Here is a 20289-nt window from a genome sequence, read left to right on the forward strand (position 1 = left end):
GCCAGTAGGGCCGCCGCCTGCAGTGTCAGCATCCCATACGGGCGCCAGTTCGAGCCCCAGCTGCTCCACTTCCCATCCAGTTCTCTGCTATGGCCTGGGAAAGCAGTGGAAGATGGCCCAAGTGCTTGGGGCCCTGCACCCATGTGGGAGACCCAGAAGAAGCTCCAGGCTCCTGGCTTCAGATCAGCTCCATTGCAGCCATTTGGGGAGTGAACTAACAGATGGAAGTCCTCTCTCTCTCTCCCTCTCTCTCTCACTCTGCCTCTGTAACTCTCTCTGCCTTTCAAATAAATAAATACATAAATAAATCTTTCTGAGGGGGGCATCTAGACCAAGGAATGAATTTCTCATGGTGAAATCTCAGGCCTTGGACGGCAGCTGGAGAGGGGTTGGAGGGGGCTGGCGGCAGCACTGACTGACTCTTCTTCCAGGGTGCCCACCCGGGACCAGCTTCTCCACATCGCCTCGTCTTGCTTGCCTGAGTCGGCAGTGTTGTCCCCACCCTGCACACCCCCGCGCTTGTAGCTCCCACCAGTGAGTGCCCGAGGGGACAGGTGCCGTGCACGGCTCTCAGGCCTGTCAGGGCGGAGCGGGGAGGACTATCGGGCTCAGGAGGCGAGCTTGCTCAGTGAGTGGCGGCATTTGAACCCAGGTCTGTGCAGTCCCGGGGCTCTGTCCAGACACAGCTGTCCCTTGCACACTTCCTGGAATCGGCATGTCCCACTCTAGGTCTGTGGCCCATGGGCTGCTTAATTTGCAAAGGAAGAAAATGAACACCCTTGCAAATGGCCAAACCCCAGAGCCGCAGGCCCGGTGGCTCTGCCGCAGAGCTGGGCGTGGGGATCTGAGCAGATCTCGTCTCTGCCGCTGGCTGGGCCCATGGTGGCCCGGGCCCTTCTCTATGTCGCACCTGGAAAGCAGGGTCCTACGAGCACCCACTCAGTTCCTGCAGCATTCCGCTGGCTTCCTGCGTGTTAGTGGGACCCCATCTCCCCCACGACCGCTGGCTTCCTGCGTGTTAGTGGGACCTCACCTCCCCCATGTCTGGTGGCTTCCTGCGTGTTAGTGGGACCCCACCTCCCCCACGTCCGTCGATCACTCTGCTCCTCCCATGAGCATTCTTCCACCATGGCGGGTAGGCTCCCGCCTCAGGGCCTTTGCACCTGCCATCCTCTTCCCCAGGTGTCCCTGTTTCCTTCAGATTTTGCTCAAATGTCTCTTCTTTTGTGTCGCCTCTAAAAATAGCGCCTCCCAGGCCTCCCCTCAGCCTGCTTTCTTTCTGTTATCTCCCATCTGACAAATCAAAGATGCTCTTGTCTAAGGTCCCAGCCGCTTTCCCCATCTGTAGAATGAGGGTCAGCAAACTTGACTCTTCAGGGACTCGCGAGCACTCGACGACAATGCCGGCTCCCTTCCCTTGGCTGCTTACTGGTGCCAGGTGCTGTGCTAAGTCCTCCATTTGCACAGTCTCACTTAACCCTCGCCACCGCCCTAATTGTCTGCACTTTCAGCTGAGGCCCTCAGGGTGCAGAGAGGTTAGGCGATTTGCCCGAGGTCACACAGCTGCTCCTGGCAGGTGCCTGTCTGGCCGATCTCCCCCTGGACACTGCAGCCAGGACCCCACTGTCCCGGCTCGGCACAGCATCTCTGCCTGGGAGCCTCTGCAGTAGCATTTGCCCATGCCTGGGCCCACCTCTGGCCCTGCCGCCGTCCCCATAGCAGTGCTGCCTCCTGGCTCCCCGGGCAGGCCACGCACGGCTCACCCAGACCACATGGCCTGCAGCTCGCTGGGATGGGGCCCAACCAGAACTGGACACAGTACCTGCAGCCACGCAAGGAGATACCACCCCAAGTCCTTGTGAGCACTTACGGAGCACCTGCTGTATACCCCACCCTGTATGGGCTCAGGTCGGTACCATCCCTCCCTGGGGTAGAAGCCTTCGGGGCAACCACGTCCCCAAGGGAACTCAGCCCGGCTTCTGGGAGTGAATGTCGCTGAGCCTCCCTAGCGCCTGGCGGGCCCTGGTCTAAGCACCTCCCCGGGAGACCGGGCCTTTCCTCTCTCATCTCTCTCTCCCACAACATCAGCTCCACAGGGGCTTGTGTCCGTTCAGTCCAACTCCTAGAATGGGGTCTGGCTCAATAAAAATGTGCTGAGTAACTCATTTGGTCCGAGGGAAACCCTGCGTGGGGAAGGGGCGGAGGCGGGGCGGGGTTGCTGTGCCCGGTGTGCAGACGGGGACCCAGGAGCCGGCAGCTTGCTCAGCGCAGGGGAAGCGTCCCACCCTGCAGGGTCTGCCCCACCCCAGGTGGCCGAAATCGCGCCCCCCTAACTCTTCTACAGGCAGCAGCAAGCAGCGCCCCCTGCTGACAGCCACGCGGGGCGGCAAGGCCTCCGGGGCGGCTCCGTAGGCGGCTGCTGCCCCCTGCTGGCCGCATCTGCAACCTAGGGCAGAACCCCGGTGTCTTCTTCCAGGGACTCCCCCCAACCTGTCCTGAGCCCCTCCCCTCTCCGAGCTGTCCCCCAGCGCCTCCAGATCTGACCTCCGGAAACGCTGTCTGGCCACTTTCTGTCCCTTCCCCTGTGGCGGCTGCTCTCCCGCTCTGGGCTCTCGGAGGGGCCTGGGCCCGGCCCACCCTTGTCCCACCCCCCCAGCAGGCAGAGCTCCCCACTCCCCAGCCAGAGTGACAGCTTCCGGGGCAGCCGAGAACCCAAGCCGCAGCACCAGGGTCTCCTGGGGAAATGCAGCCCTGAGACAGAGAGCAAGCAAGGGAGCAAGCAGGTCCTGACCACCAAACGGGCACGCTGGGCTCCAGCCACGCTGCCCCACAGGTTCCTTGCCACTGACACAAACCAGGAATCCTCCCCCTCACTGGAGGCAGCCTGGATGCACTGTTTGCCGCTCCACCGTCTGGGTTGTTGGATCACACCAGCCCTCTGTGCAAGACCCTGCCCCGGCTCCCACCTCCGTGGGGTCGGCCCCTGCCTTCACACCTCTCACCTCATTTCCTGCTCTCTCACCCTCCCCGCACCCTGGCAATAACCAGTCTGCTGCGGCTGGCGCTGTGGCGTAGTGGGTAAAGCCATCGCCTGCAGTGTCGGCATCCCACATGGGCGCCGGTTCTAGTCCCAGCTGCTCCTCTTCCGATCCAGCTCTCTGCTGTGGCCTGGGAAAGCAGCAGAGGATGACCCAAATGCTGGGGCTCCTGCACTCTCATGGGAGATCTGGAAGAAGATCCTGGCTTTGGAATGGCCCAGCTCTGGCTGTTGCAGCCATTTGGGGAGTGAACCAGCAGGTGAAAGGCCTCTCTCTCTCTCTCTCTCTCTCTCTTTCTCTCTGACGGTGCCTCTAATTCTGCCTTCCCAATAAATCAATTTTTAAAAAAAAAAAAAAAACAACAAAACCCAGTCTCCTTTCTGACCCTTGTCCTGCCTCAGGACATTTGCACTTGCGGTCTCTCTTCCAGATAAGATCCCCCCAGAGCGCAGGTCAAATGTGAAGGTGTCCCTGGTAGCCACACCCCTTCCCCACTGTGCTTTTCTCCGCATCACTTAGCAGCTGACCTGCTCATGGTCTGTCTCCTCCCAGAGGACTGAGTGTCCCTCACGAGGACAGAGGTCTCTGTTCCTTCCTGAGCCCCGTGGCCCAGCACAGTACCGGGCACACAGCAGGCCCTCGGCCAGGCGTGAACCAATGGGTGAATGAAGCTGAATGGAACCCGGTTGCTGAGGACTTCGGCTTCCATGCCCGTGGGCTGCAGATGCAACAGGGAAAGGAGCGCCGAGACGCTGAGGCAGCAGGGGCTCCGCGCCGGCACGGCCGGCCCCCGGTTTCCCAGGCACTTGGGTTCCTTGGCTTCCAACCGGCTCTGCCTCCGGCTCCGCAGGAGCGCCTTGCTCTTCCTGCCCCTCCTCCACAGCTGCCTGTGGCCACCAGCGCAGGAACTGAGGGCCCGAGAGGAAACAGGGTGAGGGGGACCCCAGGCCTTGGTAGTCCTGGCTTCCGAGTCACGTACCTGACAGCCCTGAGGACCCTGCGGGATCTCAGAACTGGAAGGTGGGTCCCGGGGCCGGCGCTGTGGTTTGGCGGGTAAAGCAGCCGCCTGAAGTGCCCGCATCCCATATGGGCGCTGGTTCTAGTCCCGGCTGCTCCACTTCTGACCCAGCTCTCTGCTGTGGCCTGGGAAAGCAGTAGAAGATGGCCTAAGCCCTTGGGCCCCTGCACCTGTGTGGGAGACCCGGAGGAGGCTCCTGGCTCCTGGCTTTGGATCGATGCAGCTCCAGCCGTTGTGGCCATCTGGGGAGTGAACCAGCGGATGGAAGACCTCTCTCTGTAACTCTACCTCTCAAACAAATATATGAAATCTTTTTTAAAAATAAGAATAAATAAAGAGCTGGCGTTGAGCTAATGCCTGCAGAACGAGCGCCCAGGGCACCCAGGGCCCCCGAGCGGCCTTGGCTGCAGCGCACCCCGTCGCAGCCCCTGCCCTCCTCCCTGCGCTCCTGCAGCAGCCCTGGGCGTCTTTGGGGGTGGACGGCCTATGTCAGTAAGGATAGCCCCAAGAAGCTCCCGTTCTGGTCCTTGCTCTCCCCCACACTGAGCGATGCTGGCCAGCTAGGGCTCCCTCTGAGCGCCAGTCTCCTCAAGGGCAAACCGTGGGTCACATCAGCGCCAACCCCACAGACTTCCGGCCAGAGAGAAGGGAGGTGACACGTGGTGCATGCTGGGAACCCAGGCAGGCACCCCCAACAGCAGCTGAGCGGCCCTCACCAGGCCCTGACCCCAGGGCTTGTCCTGGGGACTTTCAGCCTCCTCCCCTGCCTATTTCGGAGTTTGTCCCCTCCTCCGCCTCATGAGAAGCGGGGCTGCACGGAGCAGCTTGGTCCCAGTGGCGAGCAGCTCACAAGGGGAGAAGCACTCGCCAAGGATCCACCTCGTCCGAGACCCTTACCCAGTTCACACCCCCACTCCTCCATCATGAGACCAAGCTTGTCGCCCATTCAACAGAGGGAGCAACCGAGGCTCACGGAGGCTCTGCACCGTGTCCCCATCAACACGGGAAGTGAGCAGCAGAAGCGGGATGCCACCCCCCACCCCGCCAGACTCAGCTCCGTTGTCCGTGATCTTTCCCCTCCCTCTGTGGGGCACCACCCAGGGCCGTGCAAGGAAGGTTTTTATTCATTTCAAATCGTTCCCCACCTTCTCCATCCTCCTCGCCCTGGGTGACTGGAGAGAGCCCTAGCAACATGGCTTGAAGACCCTGGATCCAGCCGTGCCTGAGAGCAGCCCCTGGAGTTTTAGTGACATGAGCCTTGCGCTTTTGTGCAGGTCCTGGGTTTCCCACCCACCTGCATTCAAAATCCTGACCCTGTCATCCAGGGAGAGGAGAAAGAGGCAGAGAGGCCGCCCGGGGGTCGCACCTGTCACCTCTTTCATAAGGTGATGGGGTTGGGGGGATTACAGCCAGACCTCACCCAGGAACCCCTGGATGGCTCCCAGCCCAACCCAGGGCCCCACCCCAACTCCTATCAGGCGCGCCAGCTCCGGCACCCCCACGTGGCCAGTTCGCTCCTCTCGTGGGGGGCAAAGGTCGCCCCCATTCCATGGTTCCTGCAGGAGATCTGGCAGGGCCCAACAGAGTCCAGCCACTCCACCCTGCCACAGCACGGGGCGTGGCTGGAGAAGGCAGTCTCTCCAGGGGTGACTTCCGTCTGGTGGTGCTGGCCAGCAGCCAGATCGCCACCTTCCCCAGGTGCCGAGTCCTCCAAACACTGCACTGAGACGCTGCAGACCCGAGTCCCCAAAAGGGCCCCTATAACAGTTGCTTACGCGTCCACCTGAACGTGGGCTAAAATCCCTCATTCTGCTTATCCATCACCCTATTCCCATCATTCGTCTCAATAAACATTCCCAAACCACTTGGCTGATCTCACCTCTCCATGCACAGCTTCTCCTTGTCAAATGGGAGTAAGAACAGGGTCCACGTGATAGGACGGCTCGAGCATCCAATCACACAGGGCATAAGGCATCTGCTCCCGGCACATGGTAAGTGCTCCATAAACACCCGTACGCAACAGCAAAGAAAATGACCCCTGGCTCCACCGACAGCCATGTGGATGGAAAGAGGCTGCTCGCAAAGGATGCACCCGCCCAGCCCGATACTACTGACAGTTTTAAAATCCGCAAGACATGGGCCTGGTGTTGTGTTACAGAGGTGAAGCCACCACCTGCAAGGCCAGTGTCCCACAGGAGTGCTAGTTTGAGTCCCAGCTGCTCTGCTTCTGACGCAGCTCCCTGCTAATGCGCCTGGGGAAGCAGCAGCAGACGGCCCACGTGCTTGTGTCTCTGCACCCACGTGGGAGGCCCAGATGGTGTCTTGGAATCCTGGCTTTGGACTGGCCCAGCCCCAATTGTTGCAGCCATTTGGGGAGTGAACCAGCTGATGGAAGATCTCTCTTACTCCCTCGCTCTGTAAATCTTTCAAGTAAAATAAAATTTTTTAAGATTTATTTTATTTATTTGAAAGACAGAGTTAGAGAGAGGTAGAGGCAGGGAGAGAGGTCTTCCATACACTGGTTCACTCCCCAAATGGCCACAACAGCCGGAGCTGCACATCCGAAGCCAGGAGCCAGGAGCTTCCTCTGGATCTTCCCACACGGGTGCAGGGGCCCAAGGACTTGGGCCATCTTCTACTGCTTTCCCAGGCCATAGCAGAGAGCTGGCTCAGAAGAGGAGCAGCTGGGGCTAGAACCGGTGCCCATATGGGATGCCAGCACTTCAGGCCAGGGCTTTAACCCATTGCACCACAGTGCTGGCCCCCGAATAAAGTAAATATTTAAAAAATGAATAATATAGGGGCCGGTGCTGTGGCATAGTGAGTAGGGCCAACACCTGCAGTGCCGGCATCCCATATGGGTGCCAGTTCGAGTCCTGGCTACTCCACTTCCAATCCAGCTCTCTGCTGTGTCCTGGGAAAGCATCAGAAGATGGCCCAAGTCCTTGGGCCCCTGCACCTATGTGGGAGACCCAGAAGCTCCTGGCTTCGGATCGGCACAGCTCCAGCCATTGCAGCCAATTGGGGAGTGACCCAGAGGATGGAAGACCTCTCTCTGCCTTTCCATCTCTCTCTGGGTAACTCAGATTTTCAAATAAATAAATCTTTAAAAAATAAATAATATAAAACCTGCAAGACAGTAATGTCCATGGCCACAGGAGATACGTATGTATTGATGTAGTTTACTGTGAGCTCCCACTATTTGCAGACTCATCTATGTGCTAGAAATCGCCCAGGCATGGAAATCGCCCTAGCTGGGTGCTGGACTTAGGGGAGCCCCTGAGGTCTCCCACGGTCTCCTCCCTGCCTGCTGGGCACCCAGACTGAAAAACTAGCCAATGTCCCCCCATACACAGTCTGTGTTCTCAGCCTATGTGGACGTCATCAAGCAGCACGTGCACAAGACCAGGGACTGTCGTTACCCCTGGCAGAGGCCCAGGGCCCCCGACTTGGTCCATTTGTGTGATTATTCACACAGGGCCAGCCTCCTCCGCAAGGGTGTCAGCTGCAAAAGGCAGCCTCTCGCCTGCTCCCTGCTGAACGCCATCACCACAGACACTCAGTAAGCAAGGTGGCAGTGAACATAGAATGAGCAAATCTTGCCGTACAAGGGGAGTAGCACAGGTTGACGTTGCAAAAAGGTGCCACCAGATGGCGCAGTTGCTCAGAACGAGGCCGCTCCTGTTTCAGCGTGGAGCTCATCAGGGCAAGAGAAGGTCGGGGAGCCATGGAGACCCAGGCCAGCGGAGGCTGGCAGGTCCCCCACCCCGGCTCATTGGGAAAGGCCTTTCTGGACCACTCCTCACTGCCAGCCCCCATCACTCTGCTACCTGCAGGGTTTTTCTAGAACACAGCCTGGCCGTCACCTGAACAGACAGTAATCAGATAGGTGCTGTTCACTCCATACGGCACCGGTTCTAACCTCGGCTGTTCCACTTCCAACCCAGCTCCTTCCTGGTGTACCTGGGAAGGCAGCAGGTGGCCCAAATCACTTCACCTCTCCTCCAATTGTCAAAGGAGGTTACACCTAGAATCCAGACTGGAGGACCAGGGAAGAGTTGTGACTAGAGCATGGAAGGGCCAGCCATTGCTACTGTCAGAGGCAGCTGCACAAACAGGAAGCGGGCCCCAAGGGCTGTGGGGAACATAATGTGGGGAACCGGCCGCAGGGTGCAGTGCCAGCTACCCGGTAGGAATGGGCCCACCAAGGCAAGAAGATCCCAAAGCCACACTGGAATCCACAACAGGAATGCTTCATGACTTCTCCCCACTCCTCCATGGCACTCGCCTCCTAAGACTACAATTAAGGAGCTGGACGGGAAGTGGAGCAGCCGGGACTCAAACCAGCGCCCATATGGGATCCTGGCACTGGCTTCACCCCTCCACCAGCCAGGACTACAATCATCTGTCCCCTTTCTTTCAGTGAAGTGCAGGATGCTTGGTAGGCTTTATCTGGCTGTTTGGGAAGCCTCAGATGGGGCGGGGCCAGGCCCAGAGAAACTGCAGGCCCCTGGGGAAACACCCAGCAGCCCCAGACCCTCCCACCAGGCTCCAGGCCTCACCTCCCAGCACAACCCACCAGGAGGCCAAGCCAGGAGCAGCTCTGGTGACAGCACAGCCCATTGGTCCCCCCACTGGCAATGTCCCAGCCTGTAGGTGGGAAACCAAGGACTCCGTGGCCTAGGGAAGCATCCTGTGAGGGCTCAGGCGTTACAGGCACTCCTGCCATGCCTAGATCTGTCACTCTGCCTTCCAAATATCAGAAACCAGAAACCTGGGCCAAGCAAATAATCCAACTGCGTGTTGTCACCACTGTTCAGTGTTTGTCTCCTGCGGGCCAAGTACAAGGACATTCTGATTAAGAATTTTTAAAGATTTTTATTGTTTCATTCCAAACAGGCTACAGAGGTAAGAGGTTCTCCCCAAGTCTGATAACGCAGATTCCTTGCGAAGCGGGGGTGAGCTTGCTCCTCAGGCTCAGGTCAGGGGCCTCGTGCGGCGGCTCCAAAGCACATTCTAGAAACACAAGCAGTGGCCAGTTAGGACTACGTGTCAGGGACATGGAGCCATTAGCCCGGGCCCTGCCTCCCACGTGGGAGACCAGCTGAAGCTCCTGGCTCCAGCTGCTGCAGCCAGCTGGGGAGTGAACCAGTGTATCTTTCCTCAAACTGCCTTCCAGCACTGTGACTACAGAACTATTTTATAATGCGTCTGAAGTCAACACTTCTAATCTCAACTACTACCATACCTGCAGGGACAGGTGTGGTGGCCCACGTTCCAGTCCAGCTCCTGCTGGTGTGTCCACCTTCAGCGCAGTCTGGCCCCAGCCGCTGGCATCTGCCTTTCACCTAAAAATTTCAGAAAGTGAGACCCTGAGTAACGAGGGAACCACACATTTGATCCACTGAGAAAACATTCATTTCTACACGCTTGAAGGTCTGTATGTAACAACTAATCAGCTGAATCCTGTCAGGTGACCTGGACGTCAAGAAGAAGGGCTTAAACTCCTTATAGGCCCTAGGGTGCACATCACCTTGCTATGGGATCGAGGGCGGAAAGCAGCGAACTCACCTGTTACAGGACGAAGATCAGACACCGACGCACTGCCACACAGACTCCTGATCTGTAGGGAGAGGACAGAGCCAAGATGACCTCTGAGCAGAAGAACCCAGAGCCAGCACAACCCACACTAGAGTGCAGGGAAGCAGGACCAGAGCTCCTGTGTGGCCAATGCATCAGACAAAACTGGCTAATCGTGTAGTTAGATCAACAGGGTCGATCTGATGGGGAAAAAAGTTATGTCATCACCTGCAAGGGCCGCGTGAGTCTGGGCGAGTACAACGCCCAGGAGGCAATCCCCAAGCTGAGGGCCACCTGGGCTCCACTTACCTTCCCCACAGGGGTCACCTAGGTCCATCCCAAGCATGGCGAGCTGTGAAGAAAACAGAGGCGAGCTGCCGTCACCCCGGCGCCTGGGCCGGCAGGATCTGGCATGCTGCCGAGGCTGGCGGGTCAGACAGAAACTGGCTTAGAGAAGGTAGATCAACACGGTCGATCTGCCGGGGAAAAAATCAGTCATCATACACGCCAGCGGGGAGCTCGGTGGGCACGCTCCTGCCCCACACCACTTCGGAACCTCTGCTGTCAGAGCTTCCACTGTCCGAGTAACGGCTCTGGCTAAGGCGAGAACATTCCAAGGCTGCGTCCACAGACAGCACACCCTGGAAGTACCTCACTGCTGCACGAGTGCAAAGAAATTTAGACGCCAGATCAAAGACGGCCCAAGTCTCTGGCCCCAGCGGCCACATGGGCGACCCGGAAGATGCCCCTGGCTTCGGTCTGGCTCAGCCAGAGCTATTGCAGCCACTGGGGAGCGAACCAGCGGGTGGAATACCTCTCTCTGTAACTGCCTTTCAAATTTAAAAAAGTGGCATTAAAGATATTAAACATCACTTCTCTAAGGCTGCTTCACTTTGGAAACGTCTCTTAAAGGATTTCTTCTCTAGGAACTTATCAATGAATTGTGATACAAAACAAAGCATTTTTAAAGAACTGTGGGGTAGGCTATGCCTACAGGGCCCGAAACCCACATGGCTGCTAGTTCCTATCCAGCTCCCTGCTTATGTGGCTGGGAAAGCATCAGAACATCGCCCAAGATCTGGGCCCTGCAGCCACGTGGGAGACGCGGCCGCAGCTCCTGGCCCCAGCCTGGCCCAGCCTCCGCTGTTGCGGTCATTTGGGACGTGAACCAGTGAACGGAAGACCTCCGCACCTCTGCCGTTACAATCAGTAAACCTCTAAGTAGAGAACCAGAGCCAGCTCTAAGCCCCCGGTCCTGCAGGCCCCGCCTCATCAGGGTGCAGGCTCACGTTCTGGGCCCTCGCTCCAGACGTGGCTTCCTGCTAGCGCGCCGGAGCAGACGGTGGGTGCCCAAGTGCGGGGCCGGGGACACACTGGGGGCGAACCGCTGACTCCTCACTCCGGAAGTGACGACCCCAACAGGACCAACTACCCAATGCTCAGTTTAACCCCCGGAGGGAGCTCCGCGAAGCACGTGTCCCCACGACACGCTTACCCTGCAGACCGAGGTTCGAGGCCCGCATCTGGCGCTCCCGCGCAAGCCCAGGTCACTCCGGCCTCCCACGTCCGTGCCGTCCCCTCGGACCTACGAGAGAAGGCATCGGTCGCCATCTCCCCACGCCCAGAGCCGACCGGCGCGGCCTTCCGCGGCTGGCGTATCAGAACCAACTGGCAAGCGTTCTGAGACCTCAGCATGGCCGATCTGACGGGGAAAAAAGTGAGGTCATCATGTACACCAGCCGCGCCAGTTCCTCCGCCCGCGGCCTTGGGGCGACCCCAGGGGAGACGGGGGGGACCTGCGCAGAGTCGACGAGACGGCCGGGGTAAAGATGGAGCGCAGCTGGGCCTTCACTCACCACACACAAAGCGGGGCTTCGACACTGGGAGACATCGTGCGAGAGACCACGATGCTACAGGCCAACCGCGAGCCAACCGCCGCCGACGCGAAAGGACCGACAGGGACGAGGCCCGCCCTTATATAATCATAGAGCTTCTTGCGCCTGCGCACTCGGCTCGAAACGCGCCGCGCGGGGCCCCCTGGGAAATGTAGTCTCCGGGTCGCGCAGCGCTCTAATGGTCGGCAAGGCCGCGTCTAGCCCCGCCCCCTTCTCTGGACACAGCGGGCCGCCCGGGCTTCTCGGCTTCACCGCCATGTCGCTCCTCAAGCGCACCAAGCCGCCCGCCGGATCCCCCGTCCGCCGGGACCGACTGAGTCCCGCGACGGCCTTGGGCCCAGTCCGCCCGCCCCCCGCAGTCCCCTCCCCTCAGCCGCGCCCTCCGGAGCCCGCCGGCCCCGCCGCTGGGGGGAGCTGAGGCGACAGCCACCGCCGGGGTGGGGGGCTGTGGCGCCGCTGCCGGGGCCCGGCCCCCGCCTCCTCCTCCTCCTCTTCCTCCTCCTCCGGGCCGCCCGCCCGGCTCCTCGCCCCGCCCAGAGCCTGCGGGGAACGGAAACCGAAAGTGCGCGGCGCCGGGCGGGGCCGCCGACCAGCCAGGGCCGGAGCGCGAGCTTCAGCCGGCGGCGGCGAGAGGACGCGCCGGAGACGGGTGAGTGGCCCCTGCCCCAGCCCCGCACCTGCTGGCCAGCTCCCGCGACCCCCGGCGCCCGGAGCCGCTCCGCCACTGCCGCCTCGGAAGCCCCGGTGCCCCCAGCGCCTCTGCTCGGCATCTTCCTGTCCCCAGCGCCCGTGACACCCCGCAGCCCCGGAGCCGCTGTCCGGCCCTCGGCCCCAGCCCTCCCCCCTGCGCGCCCCCCGCCGCCGCCCCCTGCACCTCCCCGCCTCTGCCTCCGGCCTCGCCATCGGGGTTCCCCCTGGTCCTCACCCCCGTCTGGTGCCGGGCGCGCTCAGCACCCCGCCCGCCGCCCCTGCCCGAGTCCAGCTCTGGGCCCCCGGTGCCCTGCTGCTGCCTGGGGATGGCGCCCCCCGCGCCCCGAGGCCGCCACCCCGCAGCCCCGGCACCTCCGGCAGTGCCCGGGCCCCTCAGGACCCTGGAGACTTCCCCCCGGGCCCCCGCCCCGGCACCGGCGTGACCGTCACTCATCTTCCTCTTCGTGCCCCTTAGGCCTTGAATCATCAAAAAACCCACTTTAGCCTGTTGTTTTCGTGCGTTTCCTGTTTCTCTCCGGTCCGCTCTTCCTAACATGTCTTCTGTCGCTTCTAAGCCGGGAATTTTCTGGGCCCGTTTTAATGTTTTTCAGCAAGAGGAAGAAGGGATTTCCCCCTCTGAAAATGTTTAAAAATCAGAAAAGAGAGCCTCCGCGTGTTGGAGCCTGCGGGGGTTAGGATGAGGGAAGAGGCAGCCCCAGGGGAGAGCCCCGGCTCCTTTTTCTGGTGAGGGTAGAAGCGCCCCTCGTATAATGCCAAACCCATTCGCAGTTTCCGGCCGTGAATATTTTAGAACTCAGTGGGGACACTCTCAGAAAAGCCTCGCTGAGCCCTGAGTCACCTCGGTCCCAGCCCTTGCGATGCGGGGGCTTGGACTGAGAAGTTCCCTTTAGGGGGCTTCCTTCCTGGTACTCTTGTGGGACCCGTGTTGAGACAGAGAAAGGAGAAGAATTGGGGGCTGCTAGCTGGTTCTTGTAGATGCTAGGCCTTGTGATGGAAGCCTCCTCTACTGAAACATGCACTCTGTTTGTCTTGATTCAGTGGAGTGGAGGGCTCCTTCGTTTGGCTGTGTTCCCAAGAGTAGGATGAGGCTAACTGCTCACTAATTATGTGCAAACCATAGGGTTCCCCAAGCTGTGGAGCACAGTGTGGCATACATGCCAGGTTGGGGGCCAAGTGCAAGGTTTTGGATTGACAACTATGCATTCCTTTCTGCCCTGGCAACATTAGTTGTCTGCTTTATGAGAGAGGAAACCGAAACCTAGTAACTGCTTCAGTAACGTAGCTAACAGCATACACCCTTGAGTGGGAATTGGCTCCTCCTCCGACCCCCAAGAAGGGGGAATTTGGACACTTGAGATCACCGAAATTGTGCATTTCATGTTCTCCATCCTAATTGGGCCCCACAGCATTGAGCACTCGTGCCTGTGGTTTAGCTCTGCATTTTACTCTTAGTTATTAACTAAGTCGCTAAAACGCAGAGGCAGCAGGACAGGCTTCCTGGTGCTCGGCTTCTGCTGTTAGGGGGTGTGTTTGAAGAGCAGTGCTGATTCTCACCCTGTGCAGTGTCCCGGAGAACTGAAAGCCACGGGAACTTGGAGGAATTCAAGTGACACAGACATGGAGGACAGAAGACCTCGGCTGGAGGCCAGGCCCAGGAATCCCCATACCAACCAAAGAGGTGAGCGAGGTTTCCTAGCTCAAGAGAAGCAGATTCTGGAAGTAAGAGAAGGCGTCAGGTTCCCTATGAACGCGCAGGCTCACCAAAGATTGCCTGTATCTCTCCAGGAAAGCTTAACTTAGTCCTTAGCTACAGCATGAATGACTGAAAAACAGGCAGCCCTGCTCTTTCCCTAAGAGACCTGCTGAGTGGGTGCAGCTCGCGTTAGCAACAACAGTAATAAGATGCCAGAAAGGGAAACAACTTTGGTCTAGAGCAGCACGGTCCAACAGAAATGCAAGGCAAAAACATGATTTTTAATTTTCTAGTAGCGTCGTTTTAAAAAGTAAGAAAAAGATGAAATTTATTTTTCAAATTTAATGCTCATTTAATGAAGTTTATTCTGGTGTCTTAGCCCAATATATCAAAATGCTATCTTTTTTTTAAAAAGATTAATTTCATTTATTTCTTTTTTTGAAAGTCAGAGTTACAGAGAGGCAGAGGCAGAGAGAGAGAGGTCTTCCATCTACTGGTTTGATCCCCAAATGGCCACAACAGCTGGAGCTGGGTTGATCCAAAGCCAGGAGCCAAGAGCTTCTTCCAGGTGTCCCATGCAGGTGCAGAGGCCCAAGCACTTAGACTACCTCCTATTGCTTTCCCAGGCCATAGATGGATTGGTAGTGGAGCAGCTAGATCTCAAGCCGGCATCCATATGGGATGCCAGCACTGCAGGTGGCTGCTTTACCTGCTACACCACAGCACCGGCCCCAAAATGCTATTATTTTATCAGAAAATTAGTTTTAATAATATTTTTGTTTCCCCAAATACTCGAATGTTATTATTTTAAGATGTTATCCATAGGGACTGGTGCTGTGGCGCAGCTGGTTAAGCCACAGCGTACAACACCAGCATTCCATAGTGACACCAGTTCAAGTCCCAGTTGCTCCACTTCTGACCCAGCTCCCTGCTAATGCTCCTGGGAAAGCAGCAGAGGTTGGCCCAAGTCCTTGGGCCCCTGCACCCTTGTGGGAGACCTGGAAGAAGCTCCTGGCTCCTGGCTTCGGTCTGGCCCAGCCCTGGTTGTTGAGGCCATTTGGGGAGTGAACCAGCAGATGGACGACTCCTTTCTCTGTCTCTCTTTCTCTCTCTGGTAACACTTTCAAATAACTAACTAAATCTTTTTTAAAAATGTTATCAGTAGAAACATTTAATGAAATATTTAATTTTTTGATACTAAATCTTAAAAATTCCATGTGAATTTTACACAAATGAATTTGGACTAGCCACATTTTGCATGATTCGTAGCCACGTGTGGCCAGCGGCTTTGTATTGCATTGCGCAGGTCTAGAGTCCGAGCCGTCAAAGCAGAGCGACTTCCGTGCAGGCACTCACTGTGCTCAGAACGTCTGAGCAAACAGCTCCCGTGTTCCATCCAGTTTGCAGCGTGTCCTCTTAAGTTGTAGCTGTGTTACAGTTGAGGAACAACTCTGACTGTATTTTGTGAGCTGTATGAATGTTGAAAGAAGGAGAAATGTTAGAATTTTCTGCTCTCCCAAGACTGTAATCAAATCAAAATATTAAAAGAAGAACTTCTGTATTTTGGGAATTTGAAAAGTAAATATGAACATAGCAATTATTAAAAAGTTAAGAGTTCAGTTACATTTTACCATATATTCCTTTATGTTGTCACATTAACATTTTCTCTACAGAGTACAAAATGGGAAACTACACATAAATGGACTTAGCATCTGATGTCCAGAAATGATATGACCATCTCAAAAATAATGTGCATTTACAGCTTTTAGAGCATTCTCTATCATTAAATCACTGTGTACAGTCCTATTTGTTTGTTTTTAAAATGCCCATGTTATTCTGCTAAGTTTGGTCAGCTCCAGAGTCCATTGGAGAGGAAAGGAAAGTGAGAAAAACTGGACTTGGGTATACTGGGCAAGGTCACTTAGGAAACGCGCAGCAGATCCAGCAGGAGTTTGGCCCCTGTGCAGTGAGGGCGTCCCCGCCCCCAGCTTCCCGCGTGAGCGTGACAGTCAGGACCGGCAGGCTGAACTCAGGCTGCAGAAGGGAAGAGAACTTAGGTTTCACTTTTCGGTTTCCTGCCTCTAAATGTGAGTTTCGTTTTCCTGATTCACAGTCTGCAGCTCAGAAATATCTTGGTAAAGGAAGCCACACCTTTCTCTTTCCCATTCAAACTGCATTTGCTGACGTTAGGCAAAGTCGGGTAGTGTTTTTCCTTCATAGTTTTATTCCACTTGATAAATGTATTATGGTAAATGTTTAGCAGAATCAGAGTCGGGAGGGTGTTCCTTGCTTCAATGTGTCAGATGCTATACATTACCCATAATAAGCAGTGTATAAACATTTAATCTTTTTTTAAGATTTATTTATTTATTTGAAAGTCAGAGTTACACAGAGGAGAGGGAGAGAGAGACAGAGAGAGAGAGAGGTCTTCCATCCGATGGTTCATTCCCCAGTTGGCCACAACGGCCGGAGCTGTGCAGAATCTGAAGCCAGGAACTTCTCCCACGTGGGTGCAGGAGCCCAAGGGCTTGGGCCATCTTCTACTGCTTTCCCAGGCCACAGCTGAGAGCTGGATTGGAAGTGGAGCAGCTGGGTCTCAAACCGGCGCCCATATGGGATGCTGGCTCTTCAGGCCAGGGTGTTAACCCACTGCGCCACAGCGCCGGCCCCATTTAATCTTTACCACAGCATAGAAACTGGGGGAACTTGGCTAAAGTTACACAGTGAAAAAGTGACCAAGCCAGTATTTGAACCAGGGCTCGTTGGCCCTGAAACCCGTGTCTGACTGTTACTTGGAACTGGCTGGAGACTGGAAGCAAGAGCTCATCTGTGTGACCCCTGAAACTGAGACCAGCTCAGAAAGAGTAAATGAGATACAGTACGCGTCTGTTTTCCAGTATGTGTTACGCACTCAGAGGTGCTGGTTCCTTTTCCCTTTTATGTCCTTTGGGGAGAACACTATTTTCATCATCTGTTCAGCCGCAGTAATAGTCTTTAAAACATGACTCGGTAGGAAATCCTTTTCTCCTTCAGTAAAAATTGAGCTCCTTAAAGGGATTATTTTGGAAAATGAGAGCATGATCATTTTTTCCTATTGGGTTTCCTTGCCCTTGATTCTTATGCTTTCCCTCTGTTTCCATTGTGTTTAGGGCCTGTGGATGGAGAATTACCACATAGACCTAGAAGTCAGGCCAATAACCCAGCAGCCAATGCTCTCAGAGGAGGAGCCAGCCACCCTGGAAGACACCCTAGGGCCAACAACCCTGCCGTTCCTCACCGGCAAAGGGAAGAGAGGTTTGCAGCCATGGGCAGGAACCCACATCAGGGAAGGAGGAACCAGGAGGGGCATCCCAGTGATGAAGCTAGAGACCAAAGACATGGTCAGGAAAATGACGCCAGGCGGAGAAACGGCAATCAGGAGGGTAGAAACCGCAGACCCCCGTGGTTCAGTGAGAATTTCCAGCAGTGGCGGCCCCCCGGCCAGAAGCCTGCCGAGCAGCCGCAGCAGGTGAAGAAGCTGGGCTATAAGTTTCTCGAAAGCCTGCTTCAGAAGGACGCCTCCGAGGTGGTCATCACGCTGGCCACCAGCGCAGGGCTGAAGGAGCTCCTGTCTGTCTCCTCCATGAAACCCAGCTTCCTGGAGCTCATCTGCCGAGTCCTGCGCAAGGCCTGCAGCTCCAGGATGGACCGCCAGAGCATTCTGCACGTGCTGGGCATATTAAAGAACTCCAAATTCCTCAAAGTCTGCCTGCCCGGTTACGTGGTCGGCATGATCACCGAGCCCCTTCCCGACGTGCGAAACCAGTATCCGGAACACCTGAGCAACATCATCTCCCTGCTGCAGGACCTTGTCAGCGTCTTCCCCGCCAGCTCTGTGCAGGAGACGTCCATGCTCATTTCCCTCCTGCCCGCTTCCCTGAACGCGCTGAGAGCCTCTGGTGTGGACATAGAGGAGGAGACAGAGAAGAACCTGGAAAAGGTGCAGACCATCGTTGAACACCTGCAGGAGAAAAGACGAGAGGGCACTTTAAGAGTGGACACCTACACTCTAGTGCAGCCTGAAGCAGAAGGCCACGTGCAGGGCTACCGGACCGTGCCCATTTACCCCACCTACAATGAAGTGCACTTGGACGAGAGGCCCTTCCTTCGGCCCAACATCATTTCTGGAAAATATGACAGCACGGCTGTCTACCTGGATACCCACTTCCGACTCCTGCGAGAAGACTTTGTGAGACCCCTACGGGAAGGCATTCTAGAGCTTCTGCAAAGCTTTGAAGACCAGGGCCTGAGGAGGAGGAAGTTCGACGACATCCGAATCTACTTCGATGCCAGGATTATCACGCCTGTGTGCTCGTCTTCAGGCATCGTCTACAAGGTTCAGTTTGACACAAAACCACTGAAGTTTGTTCGCTGGCAGAATTCCAAGCGGCTGCTCTATGGGTCTTTGGTGTGCATGTCCAAGGACAACTTTGAAACATTCCTCTTTGCCACTGTATCTAACCGGGAGCACGAAGACCTGTGCCGAGGGATTGTGCAGCTCGGCTTCAACGAGCAGAGCCAGCAGCTGCTCGCCGAGGTCCAGCCTTCGGACTCTTTCCTGATGGTGGAGACCACGGCTTATTTTGAGGCCTACAGGCATGTCCTGGAGGGGCTCCAGGAGGTGCAGGAGGAGGATGTGCCCTTCCAGAGGAACATCGTGCAGTGCGACTCTCACGTGGAAAAGCCCAGATACTTGCTGATGGGGGGCAGATACGATTTTACCCCCTTAATAGAGAACCCCTCAGTCACTGGGGACTCTCTGAGGAGCCCCGAGGCCTTGAGCCATGCGAGAGTTAACATCCTGGACCCTGGCCAGTGGCCCTCCAAAGAAGCCCTGAAGCTGGACGACTCCCAGATGGAAGCCTTGCAGTTCGCTCTCACAAGGGAGCTGGCCATCATTCAAGGACCTCCTGGAACAGGTAGGACAGAACTTTTCAAGCCTGTGACATTTGCCTTGAGATAGGCTGGATACTGTGTTTCTAAATAGAATGTCTCATCAAGTAGCTGCTCGTAGTGATTTTCCCATGGGAACCATTGGCATGCACAGTGATACACCAAACCCAGAAGACTCGGGAAGGCTGCTAGAGGGGCCAGCAAAGTGGCACAGAGGGTTAGGTCCCCGCTTGCAACACTAGCACCCCGTATCTGAGTTCCTTCCAGTCCCCGCTGCTCCACTTCCTATCCAGATTTCTGCTAATGTGCCTAGGAAAGCAGTGGAGGATGGCCTGAGTACTTGGGCTCCTGCCACACACATGGGAGACCCCAGTGGAGTTCCAGGCCCCTGGCTTCAGCAATTGCTACCATTTGGGGAGTGAACCAGTGCCTGGAAAATCTCTTTCTCTGTCTCTCACTCTCTGTCTAGAACACTGCCTTTCAAATAAATAATAAATAAATCTTTTAAAAAAGATGTTGCTAGAGGTCAAACTTAGGGAAGACTCATTATCTCTGCTTCATAACGAGTATATTAATTTTTTCAATTTTATATTATTTTTAATTAAATAGTATCAAATATTAATAGCACTATATACCAAGCACCGTTTTTATTTTAAAGATTTTATTTATTAGGGGCTGGCACTGTGACATAGTGGATAAAGCCACCGCCTGCAGTACCAGCATCCCAGGGCTCCGGTTCGAGTCCTGGCTGTCCCACTTCCAATCCAGCTCTCTACTATGGCCTGGGAAAGCAGTAGAAGATGCCCCAAGTCCTTGGACTCTTGCATCTGTATGGGAGACCCGGAAGAAGCTCCTGGATCCTGGCATCAGATCAGCCCAGCTCCAGCTGTTGAGACCATATGGGGAGTGAACCAGTGGATTATTTATTTGGTTATTTATTTGAAAGACAGAGTTACAGAGAAAAAGGGAAAGACTGACCTTCCATCCACTAATTCACTGGTTCACTCCCCAGATGACTGCAATGGTAGGGACCAGACCTGGTGGAAGCTAGGAACTTCATCTGGGTCTCCCACGTAGGTTCAGAGGCCCAAGCACTTGGGGCATCTGCTGCTGCTTTCCCAGGTGCATTAGCAGGGAGCTGGATCAGAAGTGGAGCAGCTGGAGTGGGAACCAGCACTCGTGGGACGACAGCTCAGCCAGCCATGCCCCAGCACCACCCCATTTCCTCTTGTGCCACTCTAATGTCTGCAGGATAGTAACCACTGTCAGTACCTGGATGTGTGCCTTTGGAGCAGGTCTCCAAGGTTCACGCTGAAGTATCTGTTGGCAGATTTTTATGTTCACACGTGTACACGTATGCTTTTTCTGTGACTTAGTAGCAAAGATAGGATCATGCTCTATGTGTTGGTCTATAATTTTTTA

The 20289-nt window shown here is 56.0% G+C and overlaps 1 protein-coding gene, 1 long non-coding RNA gene and 3 other non-coding genes across 6 annotated transcripts in view; 1 reads left to right on the forward strand and 4 right to left on the reverse strand.

Moving 5' to 3' along the window:
* Positions 1-8914: 8914 nt before the first annotated feature.
* On the reverse strand, positions 8915-11906 carry LOC103352391 (uncharacterized). Its single transcript, XR_011379842.1, has 6 exons — positions 11493-11906; positions 11132-11221; positions 9946-9988; positions 9628-9679; positions 9305-9404; positions 8915-9072 (listed from the first exon to the last, which is right to left on the reverse strand). It is a non-coding gene; the product is annotated as an uncharacterized lncRNA (long non-coding RNA).
* LOC127491240 (small nucleolar SNORD12/SNORD106) lies at positions 9783-9874 on the reverse strand. Its single transcript, XR_007919826.1, has one exon. It is a non-coding gene; the product is annotated as a small nucleolar SNORD12/SNORD106 (small nucleolar RNA).
* LOC127491242 (small nucleolar SNORD12/SNORD106) lies at positions 10060-10148 on the reverse strand. The gene has a single exon (XR_007919828.2). It is a non-coding gene; the product is annotated as a small nucleolar SNORD12/SNORD106 (small nucleolar RNA).
* Positions 11286-11376, reverse strand: LOC127491241 (small nucleolar SNORD12/SNORD106). The gene has a single exon (XR_007919827.2). It is a non-coding gene; the product is annotated as a small nucleolar SNORD12/SNORD106 (small nucleolar RNA).
* A 97-nt stretch (positions 11907-12003) lies between the features above and the next one.
* Positions 12004-20289, forward strand: part of ZNFX1 (zinc finger NFX1-type containing 1) — a 28315-nt gene continuing 20029 nt past the window's right edge. Inside the window, exons 1-3 of one of the 2 annotated variants that reach the window (XM_051844938.2) lie at positions 12004-12180; positions 13806-13920; positions 17085-18893. In XM_051844938.2, the coding sequence (XP_051700898.2) occupies positions 13860-13920; positions 17085-18893 (1870 nt within the window). In that variant the 5' untranslated portion in view covers positions 12004-12180; positions 13806-13859. Of the gene's footprint in view, positions 12181-12837; positions 12966-13805; positions 13921-17084; positions 18894-20289 lie in introns of those variants that run through there. The other variant, XM_070051712.1, reaches the window with a different exon arrangement.

Source organism: Oryctolagus cuniculus, chromosome 11 (assembly GCF_964237555.1).
Source record: "Oryctolagus cuniculus chromosome 11, mOryCun1.1, whole genome shotgun sequence".
In the NCBI taxonomy this organism is placed as follows: Eukaryota; Metazoa; Chordata; class Mammalia; order Lagomorpha; family Leporidae; genus Oryctolagus; species Oryctolagus cuniculus.